The sequence below is a fragment of the Pseudophryne corroboree genome, chromosome 1 (genome assembly GCF_028390025.1).
Source record: "Pseudophryne corroboree isolate aPseCor3 chromosome 1, aPseCor3.hap2, whole genome shotgun sequence".
Lineage (NCBI taxonomy): Eukaryota > Metazoa > Chordata > Amphibia > Anura > Myobatrachidae > Pseudophryne > Pseudophryne corroboree.
The window spans coordinates 483,535,568-483,555,311 of NC_086444.1; the positions used below are offsets into that span (position 1 = coordinate 483,535,568).

Sequence of the window (19,744 nt, forward strand, 5' to 3'; positions counted from 1 at the left end):
AATGCACACTCTGGGTCACTTTTGACAGGGGCAATCGTTTAGTAGCAGTGTGTGTAAATATGTGCAGTAATGGCCTCCATACATTATATATTGGGAGAAAATCCTGATCTCCCATAAGCTGGGTCGGGGGAATCGGGATCATTGCACATATTTAAAAATGCTGAGTCCCCGCTCCCGACCAAAATGGTCAGGATCGGCAAATTGGGCATTTTTAAAATGAAGACTATACCGGATAGATCGCCATACACTGCTGGTCGGCAGATCTGTGGTGCCGACGGAATGGGGATACAGGACGCCTGATGTATGGAGTCCTTAAGTCTCATTCTCCAAGTATTTATATACATAAAATAAATAGATTTCAAGAATGTCTTAAACAAGTTTATCATGTAGTGATTCACACCGAGCTTACTTTGCAATAATGACACCAATGTATTTGGATATGGGCCCTCTTACTAGACTGGATACAGGGCTAAGGACATAGACATCAATATTATAATCTACCACATTTTTGTGATACTGACTATTGCTTATGAAGCCATTAACACTGGTAAACACAACGAAATCACTGAGCAGACATTTCCAGGGTATGCAGTCTTTTTTTCAATAGTTACTACTGTAATGCTACTTAAAGCAGGTAGACACTGTGGACACCGTGCCTGATACAGAGATGGACACAATGCTGATATTTATGGAGTTGAGCAATTTCTACTGTGTTTGAGAGTTTATGAAGGAAGAAAGATAGCCATTTACTTACAATACTGTTGTTTCTACTATTGACTGTTACAATCAAAGTCATGAAATTGCCATGCCTACAAATACAACAGATATGGCTTCTTTTATCCATAATTGTTAGGATTTAGGGTCTTTCATAAGGGGGCTTTCCCATAATTTGCCCAAACTGACATCCTTATGTAATTGTTTAGCAGAGCTCATTCATAGTTACCACTTGTCTCTAATTAGCGAGGACTTTATTAAAAAGATTTATTTCTGAAAGTATCCTTATTTGCTTTACTGACCAATAATGCAGTGCAATTTGCCTTTTTATAGGCACTTCATACCATCGGTTCTTCTTATCTGGCTTTGTAAATTAATATTTTCTTAAGAGTATTTAGAATACAAAAAGTAGGCTATAATCAGATTAAGTAAATCACTGATTGCACTGGGCTTGTAGAGTTCCAAGGTCTACCTAGAATGTATTGTGCGTGACATTCTTGTCTTCATTTAAAATGTTCCTCATTATGCTCCTTATAGTAACTGCAGGATGAAACACATGGTCATCCTGTCTGTATGTGCGGAATAATCATTGACTTGATGCAATATTGTACTTTCTTTCCTTTCTGGTTTTAGGAATTGTCTGAATAAAGGTGTGTACACAAGGTGCGATATTACTTTGTGGCTTTGATGGTGAAAAAATACCAAAAACACAAATGAGTGACATAAGGTCATGTATTTACTGTTTTTAATGCCCTGCACCACCACACCCACATTAATTGCAAACATGGAGAAGAAGTAACGGCAGATTTACTGCTGTTCCTCCTCCATGTCTGAGACACCCTGAGAATGTATTGCTAGGCTATGATGTCCCAGCCCAGTGCCTACTCAGTGTTACCAACAGGATATACTGCTCGCAGCTCCCACCAGCTCATGTAAGAGGACAAGAGAGGGACTGCCTAATGCCCAAGCGGTGGACGGTATCCTGTTAGGGAGAAGGGTGCACCTGGGTTCCTCCAGAGCTTCTGCTGGCCCTGTGGCCTATAGAGTTTACACTGAAATGCTCAGTATAAGATTCTAGCTAAATTAACATCAACTATTTGAAGGTGACTAAATAATCCTATTTCTAACCAATACCTGTTCATAAGGATTGAATGAAATAATTTTACCACAATAACTGTACAGATCTTTATGAAAACTGGTGCAGTGGGGAACATTAAAAAAATCACAATGTGAAGCTAAAATGCAGCTTAATGGGTGAATGTAATGCAGGCATCTAATACTTCATTCTTGCTTCACCTTTGATCTCTATAAATAGTGTTCTATATTGGTCATTTATATCTATAATGAGCAGTACTGCACTTCAAGCACCTCCCTAGTAAGGCAGCAGGGAGGAATAATATGTTGTATTATGTCCTTGCCCTCCATGCACTTTTGAAATATGTTTGCTCTTGTAAAGGTATCATTGAGATGAATATAATCTGCAGAGACGTTATCTTTTCCAAATGACACTCTGGGGGAGATTCAAATGTTTGAAAAGTCAGTTGGGAGTCTGTTTTTTTCCTATCTAATAGACAGGAAAACCAGACCCCCAACCGACTTTTCAAACATTTGAATCTCCCCCTCTATATCTTATGGTGCACATACACTTGTGCAATGCCCCGCGACGCGACATAGCGGGGCATCGCACCGGCAGTTCAGGTGCGATTAAATCGCACCTGAACTACCAAAAAGATTACCATGCGATCATGCAATAAATCGCATGGTAATCACGTGATGGACACATCACCACCGAGTGGGAGCGGCCTGTGGCCGCTCCCGGCGAGTGGCCATCACACATCGCAGTGCGATATATAGCATGTGTTTCTAGAAACACATGCGATCGCACTGCGATTCGATAAATATTATGTGCAGCACATAATATCTTGAGACGCGATATTCGACCGGCGTGCCCGTGCATCGCGTCGAAAGGTACTAAAATGTGCATACAATCCTTCGATTTCTCTCACAGATGTGGTCAAAATCGAAGGATAGTACCGATGATCTCATAAGTGTATGGGCACCATTAGATCAGGCATGTCCAAAATGCGGCCCTCCAGCTGTTGAGAAACTACACATCCCAGCATGCCCTGACACAGCTTTAGCATTCTCTGACAGCAAAACTGTGTCAGGGCATGCTGGTATATGTAGTTTCACAACAGCTGGATGGCCGCAGTTTGGACATGCCTGTCTTAGATCAATGAAAAAGTTATTTATAAACATTACACATAAAAATTCAGAGATATAATGATTACACAAATTATTTCACCATTCTCAAATAACTGTCGGAGGATAAAAAAAAACACAACATAGTTCATAATTAAAAGGTTTAATGGAAAATATGAGGCCCCTTTATATTACTTATAATGCAGGGTGATATCAGTGTAATGTGTATTTAATAGATTTGTTGTATGGGAGAATGCATAAGCAACTCCAATTTCTCTAGTTCCTGATGCCTCTGTCTATGCAAGAAGCTTCTACGATACAAATATATGCACAACTTTGAGAGTTACAATATAAACTTTTTGGAGACCATATTATATTGATTTCAGCTAGAAATTTGCATTTTTTTTAAATGTATTTTCTTGTTGCTGCCAACCTAAATTTGCTAAGACAGAATGGCTCATTGTTTTATTATAATGAAATGATAGGTGTACTTTAGGCAACTTCATTTCATGAATAAAGTGGGAAAACTGGGGTTATTTGCAAATTTTAATTTCTGCAAAAAGTTTTAATAAAAAAAGATTTCAAGTGCAGTACATATGTCATTTGCCAACAAATGTTATTCCTCAGCCTGTAGTTAATAGCTTTTAATGATAATATTATGGTACACATGATAACACAAGCATTCATTATGAATCAACTGAGGTTCATTTACAAACTAACATTTGTTTGCGCCTGGCACATACACAGTTCTAAATGCCAGAAATTGGTCAGTAATATTGCCATCCACTTCCTTATATGAAGTGCAATGATGTAAATGCAATGCAACAACATTAAAGTCCAGCACATTGGACACTTCATTTTTCTTGCCAATGGCTACATATAATATATAATATTAATAGTACCTATTAAAGCCGTAACGTACATTATGATGATGTAAGGCAATTTTCAGGAACTCAAATTAATAGTGATTAGTTAACGATTTGCAATACCGAGTGATCAGACAGATGAGAAACACATCTAGTAAAAGTGATGGATGTTCCCACTTCCAGCACAGATTTCTTTTTAGCTTTCCTTTCATTATTTTCACATTTTAAAATACTGTTCTAGTTAACCCATAATTTAAGTGCATTGCCTGCTTATATCATAGAACAAATCATATGCATATATATTTCAACTGAAAATACAGGCCAGATTCATTGACAAGCATTTGTATTTATCAACACTTCATTCGTGATCTACTAGTATACTGTACATTAGCTTAGTGCTTTTTGAAAGAAGCAGGCTTCAATGAACAAAATTAAGGAATAAAAATATGTTATATCTTATATCTTTATCATATAAAGTATTGGGTAAAACCAACAGGGATGATTGCGAATCCCTGAACGCTGGAAAAGGGATTATTACACTCACTATGCCTTTAAAAATGTCAGCTCATAACTGTTTGATGTAGTTTCAATAAAAGCTTCATATAATAAATATTTGATGTACTAAAGATGAAGAATTTACATATAAACCTGCTCACATAGCAATAACGGAGCTGCTTATAGTGTACAGTATATGTGATCTTCCTACAAAATAGCACCCAACCTACAATCCTACTACCTACACGAGTGACATTATAATCATGTGTTTGACCAGGTGTCTGTGTTGAATATACTTGAGGTTTTATTGTCACACACTGAAGTTATCTCCTCTTCATATAGTTATTTATGTTGTTATGCAATAGTAGTAGATGCTCATATTACTTCTTCACAAGAAAAACAACCACCTATCTACTGTAAGGTGAATCCTTACACAGGTGCTTGGGAATATATCATCTATAGCAAATATGCTGCAGAATTTCTGTGAAAATAAATATTTGTTTTTCCAATTTATGTATTTTCACATAAAATTAGAATGTGCGCTTTAATGTAAGAAATACAGCTTTTTACATTGTCTGATTTACTGCAATAAGTCAGAAGCTGGATAATTTAAACTACATTTAAAAATAAAGAACTCACACCATCACTATATGTCTGTGTAATATATATATATATATATATATATATATATATATATCTATATCCTTTTAATCAGTATATGTATGTAAACATAGAGGTAACAAGGTTTACAGTGTGCACAGTATGATAGTAAGTATCTCATAATCCTAGACCAATTATTTACTTAGATTTTCAACATTGTTAAATAAACTTGAAAAATAAACATACTGTTAATCTTGCTGACAAACCTACTGTACACTGGAACCTCTGTATAAGAGAAACAGTTTCTGTCCCATTTGCAAAGTCTTGAAATTATGTTATAGGCATATTAACACATGTACAAACTGATGGCAATATGTGTAATGGAAATGAAGTTGCTGGAAAAACTGCCATAGGTTATAGACACAACTTAAATTAAGTATTATTTTGAACTTTTTAAAAGTATATGTATTATACTTACAAGAGATAATCAAGTGCACCAAATAAAAAAATAAAAAAGTGGATTCAAATCAAATGGATGCTATAATAGCCTACCACTTACTGAATGAACTGCATGAAAATAGTAACTGTAAAATAACACACAAATGGCTAATGTACAGTTTTGGTGTCAATTATACAGTAGGACCACACCTTAAGTAAAATCAGACTGCTAACTTTTCAGTATTGGCAATCACAAAATCACAAGCCAGTAATGTGTTATCATATAAAGTCAAAGTGGAACATAATTGTAGTATTTAACACCATTTTATAAAAGTGAACATCTGTATCATTAAAGTGTTTTGGAGCTACAGGAAACATACTATTCTCCTGAATCATATTGTCATTTATTTATTTCTAACAGTCGTTCACTGGAATAAAGCTTAGGGTGTATCATCACTCATTAGTAGAACACACCTTCATCTTGTCTGTGCTTTTAATGCTAACGTACCCCACCTTCTATTCATGTTATTTAAGGGTGGTTTGACAGTATTATTTCACTTTTCCTGTGTATTACTTTTTCACTATCCTTTTTTATGTTCAGCAAAATAAGTTGAAGATATATAAAATGCAATAGTAGAAGTTGTACAAATAAGTAATATTTTGTATTAGTACTATACTTGATATTGTTGTTGCAGTTATCGCTATTAAAGACATTATTATGATTATTATTTTTATTTATTTTTTATTACTAATTTTACTATATATTAAAATGTATATATATATTTAAATGTCAGACACATCATTCAGGTATTTACTAAATTGTTTAAAACTATATACCCAATCATTCTTGGGAATTTATTGGCGTTATACTGTATAAGTTGTTCTTGGGAGACCCCATAGTATAAAGTGAGCAAAAAGTATGACATCAAGTATACAAGTTTCATAGAACAAGCTGAGAGTAGGCGATGGAGAAAATACCTTATATGGGCTTAGTTATTGTCTTCCCTAGAAACGAGGGTACAGCAAATTCCCTACTACCATCTCCCCAGCAATATGCATACAGTACTGTACAAGCAGCTGCAATAGAGGGCAGACAGGTATAGTGTAGTAGAGGGCAGACAGGTATAGTGTAGTAGAGGGCAGACAGGTATAGTGTAGTGACATGATGTAGCAGATAATACACCATTGCTATATATATATATATATATATATATATAAACCTAAGTTGCATTTCTTCAACAGATTTGGCTTCTATCTAATGCAGAGCCTATTTATGTTCTGCTACACAAAGGCACTGACCGTTCAGGATAATGTAATATTAACATTATTATAGATCAGGAGAATATACTGTGAAGCAGTAAATGATCTACAATATCAGTATATCAGTATACTGAATATACTGTGAAGCAGCTGTAAATGATCTACAATATCAGCAGGATATATGCTTGTAATGACATAAAGGTATAAATGAAGGTAGAAGCTTTGCAGTGTAATAGTTCCTTAGACAGAGCCATGTAACAGCAAGTGCATACAGTGTATACACAGGCTGGGCACAGTGTGAGGGGGAGATACAAGCACTGCTCCGATGGGAACCGGGGGCACGTTATGTAGCGTCTGCTTCTTCCCCAGCATGCAGACGCATTGTTATAGATGAGGAGGCGCAGGGAACCTGCAACCATCCTGCTCTAGGGGAACTATAAGGCCCAGCATGCTAAATACTGCCAATCTCTGTATCCTGTGTTGTTACATCAGTGTAAATGAGGGAATCCAATATAACCACAAAGTTCTATGTAAATTCAGAGAAAAACAGGGAAGGGGTTGATGTCTATCTATCTATCTATCTATCTATCTATCTATCTATCTATCTATCTATCTATCGTATATTATACAGTCCCTGATGATTATTAGTTCTGTATATTAAGACCAGTCTATTTTAACTTGTCATACATTTGCTAAAGAGCGTGGACAAATCCTGCGATATGCTGCATCCAGTCTATATACTCCTGCAAGCTGGCACAAGCAGACCTAGTATACAGTAGTTGCTGTAGGCAGTAGTCCCCGTCATCTAGATAGTAAAATCAGGTGCACTGTGCTTTAGATTGCAGAGTACTGTCATCGGATCTCTGCCTAGGGAATTTATTATCGAGCAGTTGAAATTTATTATCTAAATGGCTTTAAAACCATATCAGTAAGTAGTCAAGTCAAATGAATTCACAACAAGGCTTTTATGCTTGGCAGCAGCTACATCGCTAGCCTTCCATATCTGCCTGCTGGAGTATATAGCGTTGTCTTTGCAAGGTATATGAATTTAAAGGAAGAACACATTAATGTATCAAGCACATGGTTACACAATCATTCATAATATAGGTAGAATATACAACATCAACGTGATTTGTAATGAACAGAAAACCATTTTAATGAGCTTTACACTTCTATGTATTAACTATAGCAAGTACACCTGAGAGAGCCACTGCAGAGCAATACCTACATGTCAGTGATGTTCCCAGCCAGGGCCATGTTCTTCAGCACCGGGAAAGCTACGATGCCAGGTATCTTTTCACAGGAGATCCTGGTAGAGTTACATGTACATGAGTCGGGACAGGCCAGCCCCCTCAAGAATAACCCAGCCAAGATCCAGCAGACGCAGCACACCTGCGCCACATCGGGTCCATGTAACCTTCTCCAAAGGCCCATGATGGCTCTAAGCTCCGGGCGACACCTATGGCAGGCAGGCAAAGCTCCACAAACCCCAGTGCCTGATGTCTCCTAGCAATGCACAGCGTCAAAGTGGTCCTGTGAGTCAACAGCAGAGCCTATCTCCTGGACTCATAATCCTCGGCCAGAGAAACGCAGATGCCTGGTGTTAGGTTATGTAGAGCATCATTGAGTGGTGATGGATCAGCTACAGGTACAGAATGACAAGGATGCAGATCCACAGGGTGTTCCGGGCCGGGAAGATGCCACTGTTGTGGATGTGCGGAGACTGTGACCATACAGACGCAGCAGCGGTGCACACTGACTGGGACGCAGCAGCGGTGCACTCAGGCTGGGATGCTGCTGCTGCTGCTATCGCTGCTCAGACGCGCTCTCTGTTATCTCTCCTCTCTCTCCCTCTGCAAGAAAAAAAAGACACCAAGATAAAAAGGGACAAATCTGATGCACAGCTCCACCAATACATTCCTAGAGGTAAACAAGCTACAGTCCTAGCAGTCTTCCAGCCATATCCCATATACATATTCATCAGGATCAAATATAACCCTGACTCATCATTCCACATGCAGTATTATTCACCCTGATGAACGATGCTCACACTCACCAGATTTCCCAACACCTTAATGGCATCATACCACCAATACCAGAAAGATGGTGCTGGCTATACAATCTCCTGATGGCATGACAGCCAACTAGACGTGCATACAGCTCACTCTACTTATACTATTACTGGAATGTGCGGTGCTGCCAGCAGATGTGCGCAGCATACTGTAGTAGCGATATACAGGGGACTGAGGAGGATGCAGCTTCCATACAGATCACACACCGTCAGGGATGCTGCTGCCTGCAGCACAGTCATGTTGTATTACACAATGCACAGCAGCAAAGTGCACCAGCAGCAGTAGCAGCAGCCATTGGAAATGGGGTCGGAAGCGGCAGCACAGGTGACATAGGCATGCATCAGGCACACAGCTGGCAGCGATATGATGGGCTCCTACCTGGGAGAGCTGCAATGATTTCAGCTCCCTCCCGATAGCTAGAGAGAGAGAGATGGATGAGGAGATAGCTCTGCACTGGCTGACGAAAGGATCAGTCTCCGCTATCGGCTTTTACACACTGTCTCTCCAGTGCTAATAATAAGTGCAGCTTCTCCCTCCCATCCCCATGCCAATAGCTGCTGGGGAAGAAGAAGTGACGTGAGCAGTGACGCAGGGCAGGGGCAGAAACTCAGGCTAATTCTCCTACAGCCCAAGACATAGCAACAAGAGGGGAGACCAGTGGGGGTTTGCCTTCAGCAAGACACAATGGTGCACACACAGGCACCCCTCCACCCTGCACTGCCTAGGTTTCACTCCACTTTACAGATCCTCTCAAATATAGCAGTACTGGGGAAAAATGGGTTCATGCTTTGCTCATGTTCATGTGTGGCAAGGAAGCCAGCTACACCTTCACAAGGCACTACAGAAGGACGTGATTGGAATGCAGAATCCTGTTTACCATGACAATTACCTGCCTCTATGCATATCCACACATATAGCGCTGCATACTGCTTGTACATTAAGGCCACATCAATGGCCACATTAGTGGAATCTGCTTATTCACTTTAATCAATCATTTTTATGTTATAAATTAAATGTTGATTGGTGTTGTATTGCTTATTCTGCTTTTCTCTGAAAATCCTTTGTGCATTCACTCATTATATAACGTGTGCTGAAAATGTACTCAGTCTCATCATATAAAACGTTACATCCATGGTCACCTGTCAGGGCTTTAGGGTTTCCTATATTTTGCATATATCTAATATATATTTTATTACGTTGTTGGCCGTAGTTTACAAGAAAAATTACAGTGGTCTTCTTTATCTTCGCAGTCCATTACAAAACCATAGATAGTCATAAACGCATAAATATTCCTTTTTATTTTCAGTTAGTTTTTTTTTTTTTCCGCAGTAATTTAAAAGAAGCAAAGAAATCTACCGCATTGACAGGCGAGGATACTGAAAAATGTCAAGAGGACTCTGGTGACCCCATGTGGTGGAAACACGTTCTGCAGTATAAAGCAAATGAAACATCTGTAACATGTGGCTGAGGTCCAGGAGTGAACTACTGGCCTTTTTCCCTTTTGTTAGATGACTTATGTTGCACCTGCGCCTTTCTCCTGACCAGGTGGGACTAGCCACTTATACCTTCTAATGCTCTCACCAGAGGTGTAGCTAGGCGCCATGATGCCCGGAGCAAGAATATGTTTTGGCGCCCCCCTCCCCTGTACTGAATTGGGGGCCTAGCCAACATGTGGTGGCATGTTACATTTGAAAAGAAACAATATTTAAAAATCCTAAATTGGTGTCAGGGTCGGTTCTAGACCTTGTGGAGTCAGGGTGAAATTTTCCTTTGGGTGCCCCCCATGTTTAAAATAGGGTCAGCGTCTACTGAAGGCTTGCAACAACACTATAGGGACATGGCAGTATGGATAGTGTAATGGTTAGCATTACTGCCTGACAGCACTGAGGTCAAGGGTTCAATTCTCACCATGGCCCTTACTGTGTGGAGTCTGTATATTCCCCCAGTGCTTCATACAACAACGGGCGTCGCCGGTCAGCAATGGGATGGTGCGAAAAATCCAAATGCACGGGTATTCGCAAGGTGATTGACAGGAAGAGGCCATTTGTGGGTGGTAACTGACCGTTTACTGGGAGTGTCTGTAAAAATGCATGCATGCCCAAGCGTTTTTAGTGAGGGTGTTTGATGTCAGCTCCAGTCCCGACCAGCCTGTTTTCATCGCACTGGAGCTGTAAGTCCTGGGCTGCGCAAAGACTGCACACAGTGGATTTTTGCAGCTCGGTGTACACAAGGGATCGCACACTTGCCTGGCGAATTTCCACTTCCCCTGGGGGCGGTGACTATCTGAATGCAGGGCAGCAAAGTTAGCAGCCCAGTGATCAGGTCTTAATCAACCCCAAGACTGTAAGCTCCCAAGGGGCAGGGACTGATGTGAATGGTAAAATATTCTCTGTAAAGTGGAATAAATGTGCACTCTATAAATAACTGGTAATAAATAAATAATGCCGTCATTGAGAATGTGCGTGGCCACAGAATAGTACAAATTCACATTACACAAGAAAATAAGGGATCCCTTCTGCGCTCATCCAACAACAATAAACAGTAATGCAATAAATGATAGGTTCCCAATGGATAAGTCTATGACTAAATTATAGTCTCTTTTAGTTCTTATACAAAGCGGAAGTGCTGGATGTAGGGAGACTCAATGCATACCGTACTCACAAGGAGTCGTGGTATGTCCCGCATGTAGAGGTGTCTTAAGTCGCTTGGTTCTTCTTTACCTTCTCCGAGGTGGAAAGTTCTTATCCTCGTAGTTGGATGACCTTAAATGCAGAGATCTGACCCATCTTTATCACCTGCTCAGAGTAGGTGAATTGAAATTTGAGGTAAAATTACTGCAAATCCGTTTTCACTGGCAATTGATTAGGCCTTTTTGCGAATATACTGTGATTTGCCGTAAATTCACATTTTTTTTTTTTTATTTTTTTTTTTTTTTTTTTTTTTAAACAAGTTCGGAGATACAGCGACCCGTCCAGTCAGTGCCACCGCCCGCAGCAGCAGCAGCCGGGGACGGCAGGGAGGGCGAACCGGTAGCGGAGCCAGTAAAAAATAAATAAAAAAAATAAAATAAAATAAAAAAAATAAAAAAAAAAATAAAAAAAAAAAAAAATTAAAAAAAATGTGAATTTACGGCAAATCACAGTATATTCGCAAAAAGGCCTAATCAATTGCCAGTGAAAACGGATTTGCAGTAATTTTACCTCAAATTTCAATTCACCTACTCTGAGCAGGTGATAAAGATGGGTCAGATCTCTGCATTTAAGGTCATCCAACTACGAGGACAAGAACTTTCCACCTCGGAGAAGGTAAAGAAGAACCAAGCGACTTAACACACCTCTACATGCGGGACATACCACGACTCCTTGTGAGTACGGTATGCATTGAGTCTCCCTACATCCAGCACTTCCGCTTTGTATAAGAACTAAAAGAGACTATAATTTAGTCATAGACTTATCCATTGGGAACCTATCATTTATTGCATTACTGTTTATTGTTGTTGGATGAGCGCAGAAGGGATCCCTTATTTTCTTGTGCATTGTGTTCCAGGGTGATTGAGTGATCATCTGTTGGTATCCCTACTGCAGCTCTCTGAGGCGCAGCAGTCCTCTACCTCCCCTTTTTTAGACAAATTCACATTACACCGCACAGTAGTGTCCGTTATTTACAATACAACGCACAGTAGTGCCCCTTATACACATTATGCCACACAGTAGAGGCCCTTATACACATTACACTATGGTAGAGATGCTATGGAAGTATCTGTATTTAACTATTTACTTGTTTAATTCAAATAAATGAAAGACACTATGGGTGGTATTCAATTTGTTGAAAATTCAGTTGGGTGTCTGTTTTTTCCTATATAATAGGAAAAAACAGACACCCAACCGACTTTTCAAACAATTGAATTTCCCCCTATATATGCTCCAACTGACTTGACCTCACAACCCCCCAATCCCTTAATAAAAATAAAGCCCCAAATGTGACCCCCCACAGACCTAATAACCTCCCCAATCTTTGATTGAAAATAATGCCCTAAAACTGCCCCCCCAGATCTGATAATCTCCCAATGCATCAATGAAAATAATGCCCCAATTGTGACCCCACCACAGACCTGAAACCACCCAAACTCTCAGTGAAAATAATGCACCAAATTGTCTCCCCCCTAACCAATTTGATAATCTTCCAATGCCTCAATGAAAATAATATTCTAGAACTGCCATTCCATACCTGATAATCCCACTATGCTTCAATGAAAATAATGTCCCAGAAGTGCCTGAGCTATGCCGCTGTAGCCTGGGGGGCAGAGAGAGGTGCTGTAGCAGTCTGAGAGTTGCCGCTGTTGCCTCTGGCCTGCCCTATTTCCTACCTAGTCTCCGAGTCTGAGTCAGTGTTCACCCCATCTGCTTCTCCTCCTGCTCTGCAGCTGACAGTACAGTGGCTGACGGGAGGGGGGGTGGCGGGCAGCGGCGCGCCCTCTAACTTTTTTGGCGCCAGCAGCTCGCTCTCCACCGGAGCCACCCTCGCTACACCCCTGGCTCTCACGCCTTTCCCATACAACATGGACGCATTCTGTGCTGTGGTTATCTGAAGTCCAATACCTGCTACTGGGTTACTTATACTTATTTCATATCTAAATGCAGAGTTGCACCCAGGATTTGTACACGGCTCCTTCCCGGGACCAACCATGCAAGCTAGCCGGGTTGATTTCCCGAGTCACTGGACCCAGGTAAACCCTTTTACATTGAGCCCGATCCGGATTAACCCAGCAATAACCTTGGTCAAAAGCTTAGTGTAAAAGGGGTATTACTGTGAATTGACCCGACTTCTTTGACTATGGGGGAGATGTACTAAGCAGTGATAAAAGTGGAGAAAAGAGCCAGTGAAGAAGTTGCCCATGGCATCCAAAATGATAAATGTTACGTCAATGCTGATTGGTTGCCAACTTCACTGGCTCACTTCTCCAGTTTAATCACTGCTTTAGTACATCTCCCCCTATATTTGATTGTGACTGTGATCCTCTGTTTTATAATTCCATTTAACCCGGGTGCTGCTTGTCCCTGACCTTGGATTGAATTCTGGATTTTAACCTGAGTTGTTGCCTGCCCTGACCTCAGTCTGTATCCACCTTTTATCTACCTGAGAGAGCAGACTGAGTGTTTGGTCTTCTGGATTATACATACAAATATTAATTTTCTTCCAGGGTTCCCATTAGTCAGCACTTCATGAATCTAACAATTAATCATTGCTAAAACTTTACCTTAAACTTGGGAAACGGAGGATACGTTGAAAGATGCTTGAGCTGGTTCCACTGAATTTACATTCAGGCTGCTGAGATGATATTAACCACCATTTTATAATCAATATTGGACCTGTAACAGACTGGTTGGTTCCATATTTTCCCAACTGAATTGATACTTTAAATATTGACACTTCAGTAGTTTAATGGAAGAAAAAAAAGAAAAGAAAATATTGACATTAATAAGTTTAATTATTAATTATTATTATAAGTGGGGGTATTATTAATAAGTGGGGGTATTATTAATAAGTGGGGGTACTGCTTTCACCTGACTCTACTCCTCTGTATCATTGGGCACTGGGATGGTGAAGGTCAGATTGCTGTGCAAATGGTGCACAAAAGCTATTTTTAGATTGTAAGCTCTCAAGAGCAGGGACTTCTTTCTCAATGTGCCTTTTCTTACTTACACTATCTTATACTCTATACTCCCTTTGATGGCACCTAACCCCGGGTTTTCTTTATCTGTCCTATATTGTCTTGTACTGTAAGTGCTGTTTACTTGTTTGCTCATCTGATTATGTACTGTGTAATGGGCGCTGCGGATCCCTTGTGGCGTCATATAAATAAAGGATAATATAATAATAATAATAATAATAATAATAATAATAATAATAATAATTATAATAATAATCTGGGAGAAGAGGTGCTCAGAATAACGCACAGTGTGAGTTTGATCTTGGGAGCAAACTTAGAAAAACTCCAATTGCATACATTATCACCAGTGTTAGTGATGTCATTACCTGAGAGCTCCAACACCTGCTGATTATGTCGTTCTCAGTACATTCTATAGTAAGCTATTACAGATGTGGACAAATTTGTTGCTACCCTCACAGCAAATTGAAACAATGTTTCATTCCTTCTGAAAGCTATTGTCTCATGTATATCTGCGTGCTTCTGCTATTTCATAGAATAAACTAAAGAAACGGAAAAGAGACATTATTGCTGATTCTCCAAAGATATTCTAGAATGGCCTGGACAGATTTTTCGGTACACCTTAGAAAATATAATAATTAATTAGAGTGATATTTCAATGAATCCCTTTCTTGAATTAGCATCACACATGTCTTCAGTCTTCTGATCAGTCATTCAGACTATTTAAATGGAGAAAAGAAGTCACTCTGCTGTTTGGTATCATAGAGGTAAATTTACTAAGATGGGAGTTCTATTTAAGATGGAATGTTGCCCATAGCAACCAATCAGATTCTACTTCTCATTTATCTAGCACCTTCTAGAAGATAATACCTGGAATCTGATTGGTTGTTAATGGCAACATCCCATCTAAATTAGAACTCCCATATTAGTAAATGTACCCCATCATATCCATCACACTGAACATGGTGCCTGATTCTGACCTGATCGCTGCTGTGCGTTTTCGCACAGTGGGCGATTATCGATAGACTGTGCATATATATGCACCACAATATGCACGCGCGTCACCGAACAGTGACAGGTTGGTGTGAAAATTTCGATTGCATAACCACTGGCAAGCTGATTGACAGGAAGAGGCAGTTTGTGGGTGGTAACTGACCGTTTCCTGGAAGTGTCAGGGAAAACGCAGGCGTTCCCAAGCATTTTCAGGGAGGGTGTGTGACGTCAGCCCCGGCCCCCAATCAGCCTGTTCTCATCGCACTGTAGGAGTAAGTCCTGGGCTGCGCACAGACTGTACACAGTGGTAAAAACATTCAATGGTGAGTGAGGTACAAACAGATTTGCAACTGTCCGCTGACTGAGGGGAATTTTTGCATGGTGTACACATGCGATTGCACACTTGCATGGGTGAATTTACACTCCCCTTAGGTGGCGACTATGTGAACGCAAGACAGCAAAATTAGCAGCCCAGCGATGAGGTCTGAATCATCCCCATGGACGAGAGAAATATAAGTAACAAAATGGAACCACTTACTTGCTAAAAATATACCTGGAATGTCAGCTAGTAGATACAGTACACCAGGAATTTTCACCAGTTTCCCATCACAAAGCACACAAGTAAAACATATGATGTGTACCACAATCAGCAATTGTTAAGTGCTAAAAAAAAATTCAGTGTGATAAACATGACAGCACAAGTGAGTTCTTAATAATTATTTAAAACACACCATCAAGTGAGCAAAACTCTTTGTTTTCAGGGTCCACAAAGTGCACTCAGTATAATAGTCAATTTACACTTAATACAATTTCTTAACTTCTTCTTTTAACACTTAAGTGTTGAGAATTTAATCCTCCTTTGTCACAATAGCTTCATAGTCCAACACTCCTTTTTGACACAGTGATATTTCTCACATGTAAAATATAAAAGGAACAACAGTAGTAGTACAAAATCTTTCAAAAAAGATTAATGGGGACATTTACTAAGTAGTGATAAGAGCAAAGAAGTGAGCCAGTGGAGAAGTTGCCCATGGCAACCAATCAGCACTGAAGTAACATCTATAATTTGCATACTATAAAATTATACAGAGCTGCTGATTGGTTAATGGAGCAACTTCTCCACTGGCTCACTTCTCCGCTCTTATCACTGCTTAGTAAATGTCCCCTTAAATGTTTTATTAATACAGAGCACTCACATTTCACAAATAATAAAAAGCATATTAAACCAACATCAGGTGGACTTTTGGGGCGGTATTCAATTCTTCTCACCCCCTTGCACACCCTTTCTGTTTCTGCTTACGGGCGTGGTATAATCATTCAGCTCGCTACACCCGGGGTAGCGAGGATGCCCAACCCATCATGCAGCTAATCCTGATTACTATGGCCATGCTATGCGAGATAACGGCGATCACTTTAGAAAGGAGATTGGGCGTTAAATATTATTTGAATACCGCCCTTGGAGTGACTTACTTCAGGGAGCCATACATCTCACCTGGACAGCTATTATTGGTGCAAATAATCCCTCAGATTTCGGAAACCAATCAGGTACACCCCGGGGAGCAGTGATGGACATCCCTTCAGCAATCTCCCCTCTCAATACAAGTTGTTTGCACCAATAATAACTGGCCTGCTGAGATGGTACTTTATCTCCATTCACTTTATCTCTCTCCAAGAGTTAGTGCAAAGACCATTTGATATATTATGCTGTCACACTCTGCATCCTATTAGGTAACAGCTAGTCACGGTTCCCACCTGTTACCCTATGAATCTTGCTAAGCATTCTTGTAGAATGGACTGGAATACTTAATCTCATTACTTGAAGCCCCAATTTATTTATTTATTATTTATTAACAGTTTCTTATATAGCGCAGCAAATTCCGTTGCGCTTTACAGTTTGAAATAACAATAACAAACTGGGTGATAACAGTCATAGAGGTAGGAAGGCCCTGCTCGCAAGCTTACAATCTATAGGGAAATAGCACCTTTCCTTGTGTACATATGCCTATCTATTGCATAGAATGAGAAGACATGTGAGGATATGTGTGGACTGTACAGAGTGGATGCAATTTGATAGGAAGGTTTATGAAAGTTATGTGGGCGGTTCTGGAATTTGATACGCTTGCCTAAAGAGGTGAGTTTTCAGGGAACGCTTGAAGGTTTGGAGACTAGAGGAGAGTCTTATTTTGCGTGGTAGGGCATTCCACAGAGTGGGTGCAGCCCGATGAAAGTCCTGCAGTCGTGAGTGGGAGCGAGTAATGAGTGTGGATGAGAGATGCAGGTCTTGTGAAGAGCGAAGAGGTCGGGTTGGGAGATATTTTGAGATAAGCAAAGTGAGGTACGTTGGTGTAGTTTGGTTAATGGCCTTGTGTGTGAGTAAAAGTATTTTATATTGAATGCGGTAGAGTACAGGTAACCAATGGAGGGACTGACAGAGTGGATCTGCAGACGATGAACTTCTAGCGAGGAAGATAAGCCTCGCCGCTGCATTCAGAATGGATTGTAGTGGTGAGAGTCTCGTTTTGGGAAGACCAGTTAGGAGACTATTGCAATAATCAATGCGGGAGATAATGAGAGCGTGAATTAGAGTTTTATCAGTGTGTTGTGTAAGATATGGTCGTATTTTGGATATGTTTTTTAGATGCATGTAACATGATCTTGAGACAGATTGAATATGCGGAACAAAGGACAGTTCAGAGTCAAGGATGACACCTAGGCAGCGAGCTTGTGGGGTAGGGTAGATAGTTGAGTTTTCAACAGTGATAGAGATATCAGGTTAGTACCTACTATTGGCCGGTGGAAATATAATTAACTCTGTCTTTGAAATCGAAAATAGACTAGCCCCAATAGAAAAAAATGTACTAATGAAGAATACCAAGGAAACCTCCTACTGATGCTCTAAGAGAGTATCACTGCTCTGGAATGAGAAACCAGCCAAGGTAGCTGCAGATGTGTGACAACCCTTCCATGGATGTGGCAACACTGAAGAAAGACAGCCTTAGATTAGGATAGGTGTCTTAGTATTGGAGAAAACAAGGGTTTTATAAGCACACATCTGGCCCTTCTGCAGTGGTGTAGAGAGGAGGGTTTCAGGCGGGTACTCTTTACCCAGGTCTATTGGAGGGTCCCGGGCAGGGGCGAATTGGGATGGAAAGCCAGCCAGGGAAATTTATGGATGCAGCCCTAATGATGAGGGGTCGGGTCTGTTGAGGTGTGTGGGATCCCTCCTCATAGGGCCTGATTGTACACAGTTGCAGCCTCCCTTGTGTCTCTTACTGCAGTTGTGTCTGAGACCAGGTGCAGAAAGGGAACTAAAAGTGGCCCTGTAAAATTTTGTAGAAGTGGCCCGACATAGGCAACACAAGCGGTATAACATACTGTGTAGCCATGGCAGCATCACTGGATGGCGGAGTTGCTGTACTGCAGAGATATAATAACAGAATGAATGGTGACAATGCAGAGTATTGAGTGCAGTGGGCTGCCTGTCATGTGTGTGTGTGTGTGTGGGGGTGGAGCCACGTGACAACACACAAAACGGGACCCACAGACATGTTGGCCTACCAGGAATCTTCCTGGTGAGCCCTATGGCCAATCCGCCTCTGGTCCCGGGTCCCACTGGTCCCGGGTCCCACTGCCCCCTCCTTTCCTGTTGTTAGTAGCGGCACTAGGAGCTGGGAGAAAGATGGGTGACTGCTGCAGCAGCCTCTCTCCCTAGATTAGTACACACGCTGTTGTGTGCTCTTCGGGGGAGAGAGGCAGCTGCAGAAGCAGTCACTCCTCTCTCTCCCTGATGTGTTGGTAATCGGCCACACCTGGCCACCAGCCCCCTGTCTGCCACCCACCACCCATCTGCCCCCATGCAGGCGCTTCGCGGCCACACAATAAGTATTATTTGTAATATATCATAAGGAGGGAGGCTTGCCACACCTCCCTGTATTGGTCACGCCCCTTCCCATTACCTGGGCACCCTCCTCTCCGGCGGAGCAGTATACTCTGGCATTGTGCCAGAGTCTTCTGCGCATGTGCAGCTCTCCGTGAACATGGCACCCGCATAGCATTCCCAGGGATATCTCTTTTGCACATGTGCGAATCAATGGCCTCCTTTCTTAAAGCACCTCTGCTTTGGGTATTGTTGAACTTAATTTATCTCTAGATTTGTTTTTTGCATTAAGACAACTTTAAACAGCGGCAAGTGTTGAATGACACATGCAATCATTTAAAATAAATAAACAAGAATTCTATTCCAACAAATATACTGAACGTTAACATATACAGTATAGTACTTTATTGGGCCACCTTTTGTTATTAATATGGATTGAATTCTTGTAGACAAGGATTCTACTAATTATGGGTATGTTTCAAGGGGAATATTAGTCCAAATATTGTGTCTCACAAATGCCAGCTTGAAGAGTCGTGATGATGCAAGAAGGATCCATACC

The 19,744-nt window shown here is 40.7% G+C and overlaps 1 protein-coding gene across 5 annotated transcripts in view; it reads right to left on the reverse strand.

Annotated features, from left to right (window-relative positions):
* The window catches only part of NTRK2 (neurotrophic receptor tyrosine kinase 2), a 424,378-nt gene extending 415,165 nt beyond the window's left edge, over positions 1 to 9,213 (reverse strand). For 2 of the 5 annotated variants that reach the window (XM_063913787.1, XM_063913785.1), the window contains exons 1-2: positions 9,026 to 9,208; positions 7,804 to 8,428 (exon numbers count right to left, since the gene is read on the reverse strand). In XM_063913787.1, the coding sequence (XP_063769857.1) occupies positions 7,804 to 8,009 (206 nt within the window). In that variant the 5' untranslated portion in view covers positions 8,010 to 8,428; positions 9,026 to 9,208. Of the gene's footprint in view, positions 1 to 7,803; positions 8,429 to 8,631; positions 8,946 to 9,025 lie in introns of those variants that run through there. The other 3 variants (XM_063913789.1, XM_063913788.1, XM_063913786.1) reach the window with 2 other exon arrangements.
* Between the last annotated feature and the right edge of the window lie 10,531 nt (positions 9,214 to 19,744).